We start from the raw sequence: 16,023 nt of genomic DNA on the forward strand, positions 1-16,023 counted from the left end.
GATTATTTATATAGTCTCATAACTTTATTTTCTGCTTAGTAGTAGGAGCTGGCTTGTCAGAAAAACAGCACTTGTCAGTGATACTTTTGGAGAAGAATCTATTGAGAGAAAAAAGTGCAGGTTTTACAGAGTTTTTCAGCCATTGCCTGAACCTAATTGGATCTTATAAACCCAGCGTGTGGGATGACCTATATGCCTTTTAAAAGAACGCTTTCCTCATAGCACTTAGACCTTGACATAAACACTAATGAATCCATAAAATGTCTTAGCATCTGGCACAGGAGCCTTCAGGGCGTCAAGCAAAACAGGAGATAAATGGAAGTGCTCTGTGTACATAAGGTTTCAGAAATGGCTGTGCCTGCCAGTTAACTGGATTTAATAACCTGCAGAAGTCCATGTTATTTCAGCTTAAGGTTGATGTATATTTTGTTTGGACCAGTTTTCTCCTTTATAGATGCCTAGCTTTACAATTAGATGTGCAGTTTCAAATAGCTTCTATCTCCTATTTGCAATTTAACCCAAGAGGGTCAATTTTCCCCTTTCACAGGGCCGGGGAGGCAAAGGAAGCATCTATGTCTGGGCCTCTGGAGATGGGGGCAGCTACGATGACTGTAACTGTGATGGTTATGCATCGAGCATGTGGACAATCTCCATCAATTCTGCTATAAATGATGGACGGACAGCTCTGTATGATGAAAGCTGCTCTTCAACCTTAGCCTCTACCTTTAGTAATGGGAGGAAGAGAAATCCGGAGGCTGGTGTGGTGAGTCCAGATATTATTGTGCTGTTGCTGCTGTCTGTGCACTCCCACGGCCCATTACAACTCTGTCTGCTTTGGAGCAGCAGATGGATCTTTGTTGAGATGGATATTTTCTCATCTGCAGTACATGATGGTGCCAAAACTGTCAGCTGAGGAGATGTGGGATTAATATTGAGAACAGCAGTGATCTTCCTTCTCTTAGAGCTTCATATAGTTGGTGCTTTCCTTTATCAGAAACCAGATTTAGAAGTTCAATTACACTCTTACCAGAGGACAGTGTGACAAAAGGTCTCTCAAAATCTAAATGAAAAGTGTCAACATCTGAGATCATACTCATACTGGCAGAGCAGTCATGAACCAGACTTCTGCTGTACTACAAGCTGCACAAAGCAGAAAGACATTCAGTCACCCACAGAGGAAATGTGGGGGTTCATATCACCCTCAATCTCCTATTGAGCAGTGCGGAGCATCATACTCGAGTCCCCCACAGGGCCATACCTACAACTGGAAAATATGCAGTTTCTGTTCAAGTGTAATTGGGATTCTCTTCCACCATACTGATCACTGCTTTTCAGCACCTTCAGACTAGCCAGGACATAGTCTAATTCACAGAGTGGAAAATTCAGGTGTCGTAACTCAAGGTTAGTTTTTGCCAAAAGCTGTTACACGTTTTTCATGGCCCTGTCTCAAACCCTGAAGACACATTGTATAATCCTAAATGCCCATGTGCAGTATCAGATGGAAAAATACTGGTTTCTGTCTTGATATCAGCTCTGTGCTGATATCAGCCAAGATGATCTGTGGCATCTTTGTAATTATTGCCATAAAATATATTTCTAAGGTTTCCTTCTGGTCTTTTCTAGTGACTAATCTGCATGGAAGATAGCAGCCTGGTACTGCTCTTGGTTCTGGAGTTGCACAAATGCTAGAAAGCTCAATACTGTTAACAATTCTAGTTTCAAATCCTTCTGATAACCATAAGAGAATTTAAGGCCTTTGGTTAAACTGTGTTTGTAGGAAATAAATGCCATCTGTATGAGTTTATGAGTTCTAAGTGGTAATGAACATTGTTTTACTACATCATGATTTATTCTTGCATTCACACCTTCTGTAACTATGTCTCACTGTGTTTTTAAATTTATACAGTATTCTAAAGAAGAAAACAGATCCTAGGAACAAACACACAATTACTTTAAAGAGCAAGGCCACACACTCCACTTTCTGTATTTTTCTGAGTCTGTAGCTGCAAGGAAAATGGACTAGCTGGTTTCATTAATTACGTCTAATATCATTGCAGGCTACAACGGATTTGTATGGCAACTGCACCCTGCGTCACTCAGGAACGTCTGCAGCTGCCCCTGAAGCAGCCGGAGTGTTTGCCTTGGCCCTGGAGGCTAAGTATGCTGTTGAGAAATTCCTTGTGAGCTCTAGAGAGGAGAGGGCCTGCGGTTTGTTTAATATTGTTCATCATAGAAATTGGCTGTGTGTGGCAAGGGGCTAGAATGAGCAGCAAACAAGCTACCTGCTACAGTGGTGTCAAACATGGTAACTTACAGATGGAGCAATAGTCTTGCCAAAGCCATATAGCAGATACATTTTGGCTGACTCGCTCTCTCTGTGTCCTCTCTACTGCTTCCAGGGGTTTGTCTTCTCCAGCACTGTTTGGAGGGAGAGATTATTTCATTTCTCCACATACCCAGTGTGGAATGCCCAGCCTACAAAAATGTAAGAACAAACCTATAGTATCAGACAGGAGTTCATCTTGTGCCACATACTGTCTGCAATGACAGATGCTTAGGGGAGAGTGCAACAAACGGGGATTAAGAGCGATCTTTCAAAAACAGCTTTGGCAGTCAGTGGTTTGGAGAGAGAGCAGTGAGCCTATCCTGTTCAATAGCCACAGGCAGATTTATCTTCCTTGAATTTGTCTCACTCTTTTTCAGCTTGTCTGTGTTTGGCACCTGTATCATCCAGTGGCCATCAGTTCCACAGTAATAATAGTTTTTGGCAATGGTGGTGGGGAATGTTTTGAGTGTTTTTTCTTAACCCGTTGCTGGTGCTTTGCTTCTGTGCTACCTAATTGTTCTGTTATGTGAAAGAATAAATATCCATTGTCTATTTACCATCTTCATGCTATTCATGACATTGGAGACCTCTTGTATATCTTACTTCATTATCATCTTCTCTAATGGTTAGGAAAAGTTGTTCTTTCAATAACCTATACCATCTTTTTACTTTGTGTTAAATTATTTTATGAAGTGAGACAACATTTGCTCAAGTATACAGCTTCAGTTGCTGTAACCACGGCATGAAGTGAGCACTACGTACATAGTTCTCTTCAACAGTATGCAGAAGAATGAAGATTTGGCAGAGGAAACAAAGCTTCTGTCATTAGCAGAGCAATGATTGTTGTGCTCAGAGCACGACTTGGGCCAAATCTCATTTTTCAGGTTTCATACATGTAAAACACACGCCAAGTGTTTAACTTCGGATGATCAGTCCTTCTACTATCAGATTCATTCAGTGGGGCAGCCACAATGTGATAAATAATTATGGCCATAAAAATATAAAGGCTTAATGAATTTTCTGACTACTGCATGTTTAACCTGGACTACAACCTTAGTATCTCAGTTATAATTACCATTCCTCTTCATTTGAACTATCCATGAAGACTAGAATTACTCTTGCCAAACTATCATGAGTACAAATTAGACTAATACCCCTGGTTTGCAATTGGCTTTCTAGCCTTCGCTGAAAAAGGGGTGGGGGGAGGTAGAAAGAAGTGTCACAGTGTCTTTTATCTCCTTCCAGTCTGGCTCTATTAAACCTCCATTTTAGTGTGCAGAGCTACCCTGGATGAGTTACACTAGCCTTCACAAGAATGGCTAACCATTTCCCGTGCAGATGACTGCTGCCTGCAATATGTCTCTCAGCTTATACACAATATATGTCTGACATGTCTCTAAAACCAGACCAATCTGTGAAACGGAAAGTACGGTTTTAAGATACGTAGCAGCTCTTAAAAGGTTTCAATAAGAATGATGCAAGTTATATCTGGTTTTCAGCTCTCTTGTGTCACCTTGGAAAAATGACAGTAATTAGCTATTCTGGTATACATTCAGCATGCACACTTCCTTATTACCTGGGACACAGAAAGCTGAAATGCGGATCCTTTTAGGTTGGTGGTTTGAATCAGACGTAATGTTGAAAGAGTTCATCATAAAACAACTGGAATAGCTTTACTTATGTAGAATTAGAATGTCAGTTCTAAAGCTTCCAAAATAATAACTTATAGGTGCCCTTCCTGTCATCATAATCACTGCAAATCTAGGAGACAAGAGCTGATGATGAAGAATGATCACTGAATCTAGACAAATGTTACTGTACTGCATCCATTCATGCTAGTATATCACAGGTGACAAACCTCTACCATACCTTATAATACAAGCCTCCAGCCACCCACAGCCCATATATCTGTATTTCCAGACTACCAAAATTACTAAGACCTTGATTGTTATAGCTCATCAGCTTCATCAGATCAGGGCTTCTCTGGGTGAACCTTGGAAAGTCCATGGGAAAAGCAGGAGGTGCAGGCAAGGAAAAGAGAGCAAGATTTAAGAGGAAGGCTAGGTGAAATTCTGTCATCGTCCTTTTCTTTTTGTATTCTTTTCAGGATCTGGTGTAATATCCTACTCATTTTATTAACTTAAAAATAGCATGGTGGGACCTATACTGTGTAGTTGAAAGCAGTTGTTTTTAAGAACAGGGAAGCAATCAGAAATGGTTTTGCAAATTTGGGGAATATATTTTGGGAAATTACTATACAATTAAAACCTATTCTTGTTTCCACTGAAATCAACAGAAGCTTTGTTATTGATACGTGTATAGATACAATTTCTGTGTGATTCAGAGAAGCAAGTTTTACCAACAAGCTTACTCAAACACACTGTCTGTCTTTAATATCTGCTTGGAAATACTGTACTGTTTGTTTTCCATGTTGCTCTTCTACAGCTTGGATCTGACATGGAGAGACATGCAGCATCTGACAGTGCTCACCTCAAAGAGGAACCAGCTTCACGATGAGGTTCATCAATGGCGTAGAAATGGCGTTGGGCTGGAATTCAACCATTTGTTTGGCTATGGTGTCCTAGATGCAGGAGCAATGGTTAAGATGGCGAAAGACTGGAAGACTGTTCCTGAGAGATTCCACTGTGTTGGAGGGTCAATACAGGAACCTGAGTAAGTGAATGGTCTAGTATATGTGTTTGGCTTCTTCCAGGAATTGAGGAGACCACAAGCATGCAAACATGTTGACAAAGACATAGATAGTCAAAGAAACATAATGAAAATTTTTTTCTAAGGAAGACTAACATTGCCGGTAGTGTTCCAGGTATTTCAATAAGTTGATAAAATAAACTACATGATCTTTCATGGAGGAGTGCATTCTACAGCCCACCTGTATCATCATTGCTAGTGCCAGTAGTGTTAATAGCAACATCCATTTCTCCTGGGTACTTAAAGGTATGTTTGTGCCAAAGTTTCTGTGAATAAAGAGCCTGTGCACAAGTGAAAGTCTGGGAGGCTGGCACTATAAATTATATAAACTGCTGCCACATGAAATATCTGTCAGCCAGGTCATATCTCCTTGTGACATATTCTAGCAGACAAATTTTATTTCCAGAAGACTGAAACAATTATCTACAGGTACCAGGGATTCAGTTTGAACACAACAGCATTTAATTGTGTCTGGTTTATGTTCTTCAAATCTCTAATTGCAGGGTAGGTAGTCAAATTATTTTCTGATTTACCTTCATGTGCTAAAGTGAATGAGTCAACAAGTGAATGAATTAAAACTAATTGACTGCGACAGCTATACTTCAATTTAATTATTTGAATTACTAACCTAATAATGGCCAATTTATGTCTATACCATTTGAAATTTGATGTTTCAGTGCCATTTTTGAAGGCATCATTATTCTATTGGAAAAAGAAGGCAAACTAGTAAGCCACCCCGGCACATAGCTCAGCCAGGCAAAGAATAAGTTTGTTCCTAACCTTCCAGATGGATTTGTATTTGCAGGATCCAAGGTTCTACAGCTGAGATCTGAGTTTTAATTTATGTGGTCTATGCGTGCTCACAGGTAGGAAACAAATGAGAGAGTGCTGAAGCTAATTTTGAGCTATCTCTAGTTTATTCATAATTTAAATGCAGACAAATAATCTTACTTATCTTAGGGCAGCCCCATTTATTGAAATGGGAATCATCCTAGAGGAAGAAAGAAAATTTCTTGCTGTACGCTTGGCTCTATGCATTAGACAATGTGGTAGAGGTATGCCGGTGACAGACTGAGCCAGAGTTGGGCAAGTGCTATGCAGTAGTATTGTCTCCTTCTGCCTTTGTTCTTCTGTCCCATTTCTGCTGTTGAATGGATAGAAAAGCAGAGGTGATGGTGCATTTCCTCCATCCCAGGGATCTGGAACTGCAGTAAAGCTTCCCTATAGCTGTCATTGCCCAACAAGCTCCAGAGTTGAGAAATAAACTGCCTTGTATTGGTGTCTTTTGAGAGCAGCACCCAGAACAGGCTTTGTGCTTACAGCACACAGATTTGTAAAGTTCAGCCAAGGCAGTCACCACCTAAGCCTCCTAACTCCACTGCAATGTAATCTCAGTGCGTATGGGAGCCCTCCTATAATTATCCAACACATCTATATGTTAATAGGACTGCTGTAATATTTACATCCCCCAATGAAAACGTCACTGATAGGAGATAATAAGCATCATGGCTTGCAACATCTACATTGTTTGAATTACACTGTAAATAAAACTAGTGAAGTCCCAGCATCTCCAGAGATTTGCTGGAAATGAAAACTACGCTGCACTTCTGCCATGGATAATTGGGTTATTTTTCTAGTTTGGCCTTGCTGGAGCAACATTTTCTACAGATATATATATATATGTTTATATAAGTATAGATATTTGTATATATAAAATACATATTCAATATATATTTAGCTAGGTGAGTAGTTGATGCAGAAGTGTGTACCATAGCAGCATTGTCAGTTAGCAGAAATGGGCCAGGAAAGAACTGACAGCCTAGAATATACAACATGCTGAAAGCAAGCAGTATTTGAAGTGCAGCATTTCTCTGCTGCATGTAGAAACACTTATTAGCAATAGGAACTTTCCCTGAAGAGGGATTTTTGTTGGGTCAGCAAAAAGAGAAAAAAATGGACAAGTCTGAATCTGGCTGGTTCAGGGAGATACATAGATGATTTAGGACATCATAGTGCAGTAGCTGAGGAGCAGGACCATGGAAGTGTGCTTCTAGAGAGCGGTTAGCTCCCCCTGCTCATTTCTAACTGGGTACTACACTACATGCAGAAGTGAATGCATTTTTAAAATATATATTCCTTTATATATATATATTTTAACTATATATAGAAAATGGGCAGCAGTAAACTGTGAGGGTGTGGAAAACCTATCTCCTCTTCTGCTCCTTTCACATCGGGCTTTTTCCACCACCCCTGGTTCTTTTTGTTTCTTCGGGGAAATTCCCCTGGATTATAGTAATTAGTCTAGCAAACCAGAGAGTATTGGATTCTAATTAATAGGAAAGGGGGAAACAGAGCAAGCCTTTTCTCATGTGTTTTAGAGAGCTGAGATAACTTTTGCACTGAAGGTGGGGAGAAAAGTTGTCTGCAGCTGTCAGGCTGCCTGCAAAGCAGATGGAGTGGTAACACTGCTCTTATTTCTTTGGGTTTTGGTGTTGTGTATTGGCTTTGTGTGGCAAGGTTTTGGTAGCGGGGGGGGGTTACAGGGGTGGCTTCTGTAAGAAGCTGCTGGAAGCTTCCCCTGTGTTCAAGAGAGCCCATACCAGCCGGCTCTAAGACGGACCCGCCGCCAGCCAAGGCCAAGCCAATCAGCGGTAGTGGTAACGCCTCTGTGATAACATTTTTAAGAAGGAAAAAAAGTTCGGACAGACAGTAATCGGCAGCCGGAGAGAGGAGTGAGAACATGTAAGAGAAACAACCCTGCGGACACCAAGGTCAGTGAAGAAGGAGGGGGAGGAGATGCTCCAGGCGCCGGAGCAGAGATTCCCCTGCAGCCCGTGGGGAAGACCATGGTGAGGCAGGCTGTCCCCCTGCAGTCCATGGAGGTCCACGGTGGAGCAGATATCCACCTGCAGCCCGTGGAGGACCCCACGCCGGAGCAGGTGGGTTCCCGAAGGAGGCTGTGACCCTGTGGGAATCCCGCGCTGGAGCAGGCTCCTGGCAGGACCTGCGGATCTGTGGAGAGAGGAGCCCACAGAGCAGGTTTTCTGGCAGGACTTGTGACCCCGTGGGGGACCCACGCTGGAGCAGTCTGTGCCTGAAGGACTGCACACCATGGAAAGGACCCATGCTGGAGCAGTTCGTGAAGAACTGCAGCCCGTGGGAAGGACCCACGTTGGAGAAGTTTGTGGAGGACTGTCTCCCGTGGGTGGGACCCCACGCTGGAGCAGGGGAAGAGTGTGATGAGTCCTCCCCCTGAGGAGGATGAGGCGGCAGAAAATAACGTGTGATGAACTGACCGTAAACCCTATCCCCGTCCCCCTGTGCCGCTGGGGGGTTGGTAGAGAATCCGGGAGTGAAGTTGTGCCCAGGAAGAAGGGAGGGGTGGAGGGAAGGTGTTCTGAGATTTGGTTTTATTTCTCATTACCCTACTCGGGTTGATTTGTAATAAATTGAGTTAATTTTCCCCAAGCTGAGTCTGTTTTGCCCGTGAGGATAATTGGTGAGTGATCTCTCCTGTCCTTATCTCGACCCACAAGCTCTTTGTTATATTTTCTCTCCCCTGTCCAGCTGAGAAGGAGGGGGAGTGATAGAACGGCTCTGGTGGGCACCTGGCGTTCAGCCAGGGTTAACCCATCACATGTTGATAGATAGAAAAGACTCACACTGTGGTGTCCTCCCTCATTTACTGCAGGAGATAGAAAGCACTTACCACAACTGTGAGAATGAAGCACTGTTTGACAAAGCTTTGTCAGCTGTGTGAGATTGCTATGAGACAATGTCAATTCAGATTGCTTTGAGGATGATGCTTCCCAGGCAGAGAAATTACAAGCATGTGGCAACTGTGAGATTATGCTCCTTCGCCTCTGGCTGGCATATAGTGCATTTTCCTTGTGCTCTGGCACACAAAATAAATCTTGAGGATATTGTATGTTCATATATTTTAGCTATACAATATTTATGTTATACCAGCTTCTGCTCCAGGGCATCCATGAGATTCAGAACAACACAGGTTTTTCAGTTTAAGGTAAGCATTTAAATGCCTTGAGGACCTGGCCCTGAATGTCTTTTTACTCTGCAAGTACTCCCAAGAAGGCAATACTTTATGAAAGAGGGGGCAGAGACTGGCCTGAGCCAATTAATGATGTACTGAGCTGCAATACCTGGAGCTCATCTTGGGAAGAAGAGAATTCTTGGAAGCTAGGCTTGAATGAAACACTTTCACTGGTCTCTGAATAATGTGCTATTTCATTAGCAAAAGGAAAAGGCTGGTACTCATTTCTTTTGAAAAGAAGGTATTCATTATTGCAGTGTGGTCAATGCCCTTTAAAAGGGACTCTCTTATTTTACTGCAAAACCTAGGTCATGGAGAAGCCACTGGAAGAGGTAATGACAAGCTGACTGGGGTCTTTTGCGACTTACTCCCTTTTTTAATGATTGCAGTAATTCTTGTCTTTTCAAGTATTTCTTTTAGACAGAGGAAAGTGTCACATGCTCACAGCACACTGATGGTGGATGCAGAGAATTTTGTTTACGCTTCCTGTGTAGTTTGCCAGCCAGTTTCTGAGGCAACTAGTAATTGCCAGTTGCATCTTGAGCCCGAGGGGTTTAGCAGGCACTCTGCAGCCTCAGCTGCTGGCGGGGCGCTGCTCCTGGGCCAGTGCCTTCAGGCCTGCTCTGAGATTCTGAGTGGGTCTGCCCAGCACACAGTGGCTGCAGGCATCCTCTGCAAGAGCTGGAAAGGCATCAAGGTGCCTTGCTCTCCCGCAGCGCGCGCTCACTCACCTCTTCTTGGAAGCCTTTGGAGGCACGCTCTGGAAATGATGCTGCCTCACGGTTTTCCTCAACCACATGGGGAGTAACCACACCGTGGGTGCCCAGCAAGGGGGGAGCCAAGAGCACCAACTGGTGTAATGTGGCTTCCTTTCATATGTAATTCATCCTGTTGACAAGTGTTGGTAAGACTATTAACGGCTGTGAGTGATTGCACAGACCAGGCGTGAAGTGGTTTTCTCCTCTTGTGTGCTAACTTCCAGGCATTGCAACCTCAGGTGTCTGACTCTCTCCAGCAAAGGAGCCCTGTGCGCTGATAACAGGGATCTGGTTTCCATTTGATGACAGGGTCCTTGCAAAAGAAATGTAGCAGGACTGAGCCTGTGTTCCATCTGTGGGTCTAGCTTCCTGGTAATACTTTTTTTTATATTCCACCCTCAAGGGACAAATGTCCTTCAGTTAATTGTGAGTTTGCCTTCATAAGGACTGTATTATAATAACCAAGAAACTTGTGACTTCAAGGTGCAGCACTTCGACAACTCACTAAACAAGGGCAACTTCTTTCCTCTGTGTGTGTGTGTGTGTGTGCGCATGCGTGCGTGCATGCGTGCTACTGTACTGGAGCAGTTAAAGGATAGCAATTTTCATGCAAAAATATTTTTCAAATGAGCTGAAACTGGGATCCCATGTTTGTGCTGGTTTCAAAATCAGAACAAGGATTTAGGCTTGAATGTGACTGCACTGAAATTCCGTGCAACTGGCTCCTCTGAGTCCAGACAGACATTTGCTGTTGTTTTTTAAGGTGACTGGCTGACACGACTGCTCGTGGTTTCTTCTACTGAATAGACACATTATTATGCAATTACCCAATATAGTAGTGGTAAGTAAAGGCAGCTATTAAATATATGTTAATATTTCTTAAATAGCATTATGTACTTCTTAATTGTATTCCTTCTCTCTTTGTGTAGGTGTGCATTTCATAATGTACTTTCAAATTAAGGTTTTCATATAATTTTTTAAAAAGATAATGTTCTCTTTCTGGCTACGTTTGCAACTATTATTTCCTTACTTTTCCATGTATTAATAAGCAAAAATAGTACAGGTTTTTCTGTGAGGCACCAAAACCCAGTAGTTTTAGCATGAGCCATGTCATGCTGTGTATATCCTTTTAATTTGCTTAATTATCTTTTGACCTGCAGAAAGATACTACCAAGTGGCAAGCTGGTCCTCACACTTACAACTGATGCTTGTGAGGGGAAGGAAAACTTTGTCCGATACCTTGAACACGTCCAAGCAGTTATAACTGTGAATTCCACTAGGCGAGGAGACCTCAACATCAACATGACCTCGCCAATGGGAACAAAGTCCATTTTACTGAGCCGGCGCCCCAGGGACGACGACTCCAAGGTGGGTTTTGACAAATGGCCTTTCATGACCACACACACTTGGGGAGAAGACCCCCGAGGCACCTGGGCTCTAGAGATTGGGTTTGTCAGCAGTCTGCCGCAGCGGGGCGTGCTGAAGGAGTGGACACTGATGCTGCACGGGACTCAGAGCGCACCATATATAGACCAAATAGTAAAAGATTATCAGTCCAAACTGGCCATGTCCAAGAAGGAAGAGCTGGAAGAAGAATTAGATGAAGCAGTGGAGAGAAGCCTGAAGAGTATACTGAGCAAGAACTAGCGCTGTTCTGCATGATGGTGTCTTTCCTTCCCCAGGTCCCTCTACTCACCTTTCTACTATCCAAACCTCTGTGTTAGACATATTACAATGATTGTCTCTGTAGCCAAATTATCACACTTTATTTTAAAGTCTTATATCTCATCAATAATTATTTTAATTACCACTGAAGCAATCCTTTTTTTACTCTAAACCACAAATATACTGTCCCCCACTGAATACTATGTACAGTTTGTGACTGTAAATGATTTTTCTTTTGTGTCATACAAATAGGTAATAACCTGCAAAGAAGTTGATGGCTTTTCCCTTCATATTTTTGTGGTAAATGTTGTTTGTACTAAAAAAAAAGAGTGAATTTTAACATTGGCGGTTGGTGATAATGGGCACATTTTTAAAAATTGTGAGAGAGGAAATCACGAAGAGGTTGGCTGGAGAGGTCTTTGAATGTCTAACAGCTCCTTCTGCATCATTGACTTCAGTGGGACTTTCCCCATTGGGTTCAACCAAGGTAGCACTACACCCTACAAAATGAAATAATCCAGAGATGAAGAAAATTACCAATCCAGTTTTCAGAAATCCAATTATTTTGAGAGTTTTCTTTAATATATATGCTTACACAATGTACACGCTAACACTTCAGCCACAGAATGTGTCAACAGGCATGCAATAAGGAAGGCAAAGCTATGCCAAAGCCGGGTGACATGGGGAAGTCAGGGTCAGGGCATTCTAGAAGCACAAGTTTCAGTTTTGTTTTGTTTTGTTTTTATTTTGGCAATTTAAATCAATTTACCATCTTAGAGCAGAACAAGCACATAGGGAATGAGCTGTAGGATTTCTGGCAACCTGTGTGCAAAAGTGCATCTGCTCGTCTCTATACTGAGATGTACTGCAGCAGTGTAACATGAGGCTGTGTCAACATTTCCAATCACAGACCCCTGTTTTCTGGGGTTTACAACCTGGCTGTCAGTAAATTGCTGTGGGAGAAAATTGAAGTATGCAGTTTCAGTCCCAAAGCAATTTTTTATTCAGATTTCATTTTTAAAAATAGAGATTTGTTATTTTTATGTTATACAAATATATTTAAGGAGGAAAATATGCTTAAGTTATTGTGTAATGCAAAGCTGGCCTTCCTGGGAAGTAAAATGTAGTGTGTTTGAGAAGATTTGTTGGTAATCATTGCTCTCTGCTGTTTAAAGGGCCAGTCTCACCTTCACTTTTCATGCATAGGTAAAGTCAGTCTCTCGCCCTCAGAGTCTGCTCTGGCTATTGCCGCAAGAAGTAACATCCTTCTCGGTGGGAATTACTCATGGTAGCAACCACTACATATTCTCAGGTGTGAGATCCCAAATTTTACCTTTGAATAATAAAGGGTCTTGATTCTGCAAATATTTAGGCACTCACAGTAAAGGCCATCAGTGGACCTACTCAAATGCTAATTTTAAGCAGGTGCTTTGGATCTTTGCAGGATCCAAGATCTACTTTTTAGCAGTGACTAGTTTCAGAATTTTACTATGTATTTTTAATATGCAGAGTATGAATCTAAAATGTTTTAATAAGAGTTGTCCTGGTTGATCAGGTGCATGGTAGTAGAAACACATTCAGTAAGTAAATATTTATCTAACAAATTAAAAATGTAACTCAAAGGTTATATGGTGGACACGTTTCACTTAAGAATGTATAATCTATGCTGTTATTTCTACTGAATATCCATCTTTTATCTTTCCATAAGAGGCCTGTTCTTTCCTTTACAAATAAATCCAAATGCAAAATAAACAGCTCAACCTACTCAAACTCTGTGTGCATTACACTCTAAAGCCAAGACAAGCAGCCTCACACTACTCACAGGTTCCTCGTTGCGTGCAGCAGTCCCTTCGGACAATCGAGTCACACTGGGATAAAACAGGCATTGGCTGGAGAAGAATCAGGCCCCCCCGTGTGATTTTTATTTTTGAAGTGCTCTTGGTTATTTGTTCAAATACATTATAGTGCCAGCTGTGCTTAATTTGGTGATTTAAAACTTAACCCAAGGACAAGATGGGTCTGTTTCAAAGCATGAATGGGAGTTAATGTGGCATGAGCCAAAACTCACTGAAGTTAAATGGGCCAGGGACAGGTTTGCTTGTGTCTTTGGAATTGAATGGATTGCGCTGATGGCAGTAGGTTTCTGTGGAAGGCACCCAGTTCTCAGAAAGAGCAGTGTATACATACCAGAGGGAAAAATTTACCATATATATATATATATTTTTATGCATACACCTGTATGTCTAAATGCATAGGACACCCCTATGGTATATCTCTGTATATATATGTTACATACGATATGTATATTCAGAGTATGTTAGATATATTTGCTTATAAATACATATAGAATTACATATAGTATGTAATGTATAATACATATACGCACATCATAACCTTTTGTGTGTATGTGTTCAAAGAAAGAGGTAACTGGAAGCTTTTGAAGGACTTCTAAACTGTGGAAAAAGTTTTGGAATAAAAAGTCCATGTGGAAATCTTAAATGAACATGTACATGACTTTCCATTGCATTCATGTAATTTTGCAGTTCTCTGTTCAATCATTAAATATCTTATAAAGCAGCAAAATAACTAGATGGTTGTTCATATTTTCATACTGCTGACATAATTTATTAAGTGAAAGATCACGATAATCAGTGATATACTGAAATGGTGAGTTTTGATATAAGTATATATAAAACTAAGTGTATATACAATATAGAGATCTACTTCAAACTCTTCAGGATTTTTGCATCAGGGGATTGCTGAAAAATATGTCCAGTTAGACTAAGTTTTTATGGTATTGCTGATGGAAAATAAAGTTAAATCTGTTAGTATTTATAATAAAGGGGAAAACGAAGCTCATGATTTGAAACAGGTGAACACTGTTTAACTGAAGCCCTGTGATGATGTTTTATAATATGAGTAAAATAAAGAGCTGTTGTAAACTGCCAGGTCCTATCATCATTGCCTGTCCGAAGGTACACAGGAGGTAATACCCTGCTGTGGGATGACTTCCTACTCCTCTGCTTTTTACACTGATAAAGTAAGTTGTATCCCATATACGCTCGATGCGGAGAAAATAAACACGATCCTCCAAAAGAGTTGATAGCAACAGATGAAGAGTAAGAGGCTTTATGTTAACTCTGTGATATGGTGGGACATAGAAGATTAAGGCTGCAGGCTAGGAGGAGCCTTGGGCATTACTTACGTGGTTCAAACCCACTGGCTCCAAGGACAGCTCTGCAGAGGCACGCAGCAATGTGGGTGCTGACCTGCTGCGCTCAGTGGGGAAGGGGATGCTCAGGAAGAGAGACAGTGACATTTTTGCACTGCATTTCATAAGCAGTTCTGGCCCCAAGGAAATGCTACAGCAGATTTTTTTTCTCAGAGCACTTTGATCCACTCCCCCCACCCAGTATCCCTCTTCCTCCCTACTTCCCACCCACACTTTTGGGTACTTTTTAGCACATGTGTTCCCATGGCACAGGGTATGTGGTGTTTTATAATTTCTTACTGTGTCTGCAGCAGTAAAAGATGGCAGGGAGCCTCCTGATCTAGTTCTGATTGCCACAGAGGCAAGAATGTACCTGTAGGTCTCATCCCAGGCTCTGCTGAATAGATGCTCACAAGTATTTCACCATTACACTGCAGCATTAGCATTTCATCACTTCATTGAGAATCTGCATTTAAAGCAGAGGTTAGCCCATAAATCATGAGATTTTGCTGTAGCTTTCAGCATTATCATTATGAACAACAGAATACTAGTGTTTTTTCTATATAATTTTCATACAAATTTACAGAAAGATGTCCATCATCTGCAGCCTTATTGGGCAACTGCCATGTTTATGGAAGGCAGGTCAGAGATCATAGCAGAATTTAGGCCTTAGTTCTTCATGGTCCTTGACTTCTGCTGATGCTGGTGTCCATGGTGCAGCTCAGCACCAGCTTGGTTCAAGTCTTGCGCCTCAGGCTGCTGCCTATGCAATGCAGTACATGACTTCTTCAGGAGTATGTGCCACCAAACCTGCTTGAAGAGTGATTTTTATACTGCACAGCTGCTGAACAAGGTTTACAAGCATCAGAAAACCATTTCTATATGTATGTCAGCAGCGAAGAGTGGTGAGACCACCGCACAAAATGGATGAAGGTGGCGGGGAGTATTCACACATTAGACACCTAATCCAGGCTCTCCTGAAGTGTTGCCTCCTTGCCACTGACTAAGGCTTTTTGTATTCCAAACATATTCTTTGTATCGCAGTAAAATCAGATGGGGGGGGAATACCCAGTTCTGTCTGGGTACTGCCTGAATCTGTTTACACCCTGTTTTGTGACAGAATTATTAAACAGCCTTCCTATTGCTCAGTTGTGGGATTTGTTTTTTGGTTTGTTTGTGTTCCCCCCCCCCCCCCGCAGTAGTCAAAACTTGCTTTCACCAGCAGTCATTCTGAGCAGCTGCTCCCAGCTCACCAGAGTGCAGCCTGCATATGCATTGATAAAGTCCTCCTCTGCAGTTAATT

The 16,023-nt window shown here is 41.8% G+C and overlaps 1 protein-coding gene across 1 annotated transcript in view; it reads left to right on the forward strand.

The window, feature by feature from the left end:
- PCSK2 (proprotein convertase subtilisin/kexin type 2) overlaps positions 1-14,455 on the forward strand; it is a 111,451-nt gene extending 96,996 nt beyond the window's left edge. The window contains exons 9-12 of the mRNA XM_052784141.1: positions 548-763; positions 2,058-2,158; positions 4,772-4,999; positions 11,005-14,455. Coding sequence (XP_052640101.1) covers positions 548-763; positions 2,058-2,158; positions 4,772-4,999; positions 11,005-11,491 — 1,032 coding nt within the window. The 3' untranslated portion in view covers positions 11,492-14,455. The remainder of the gene's footprint in view (positions 1-547; positions 764-2,057; positions 2,159-4,771; positions 5,000-11,004) is intronic.
- Positions 14,456-16,023: the final 1,568 nt, after the last annotated feature.

Source organism: Harpia harpyja, chromosome 4, assembly GCF_026419915.1.
Source record: "Harpia harpyja isolate bHarHar1 chromosome 4, bHarHar1 primary haplotype, whole genome shotgun sequence".
Taxonomy (NCBI): Eukaryota; Metazoa; Chordata; class Aves; order Accipitriformes; family Accipitridae; genus Harpia; species Harpia harpyja.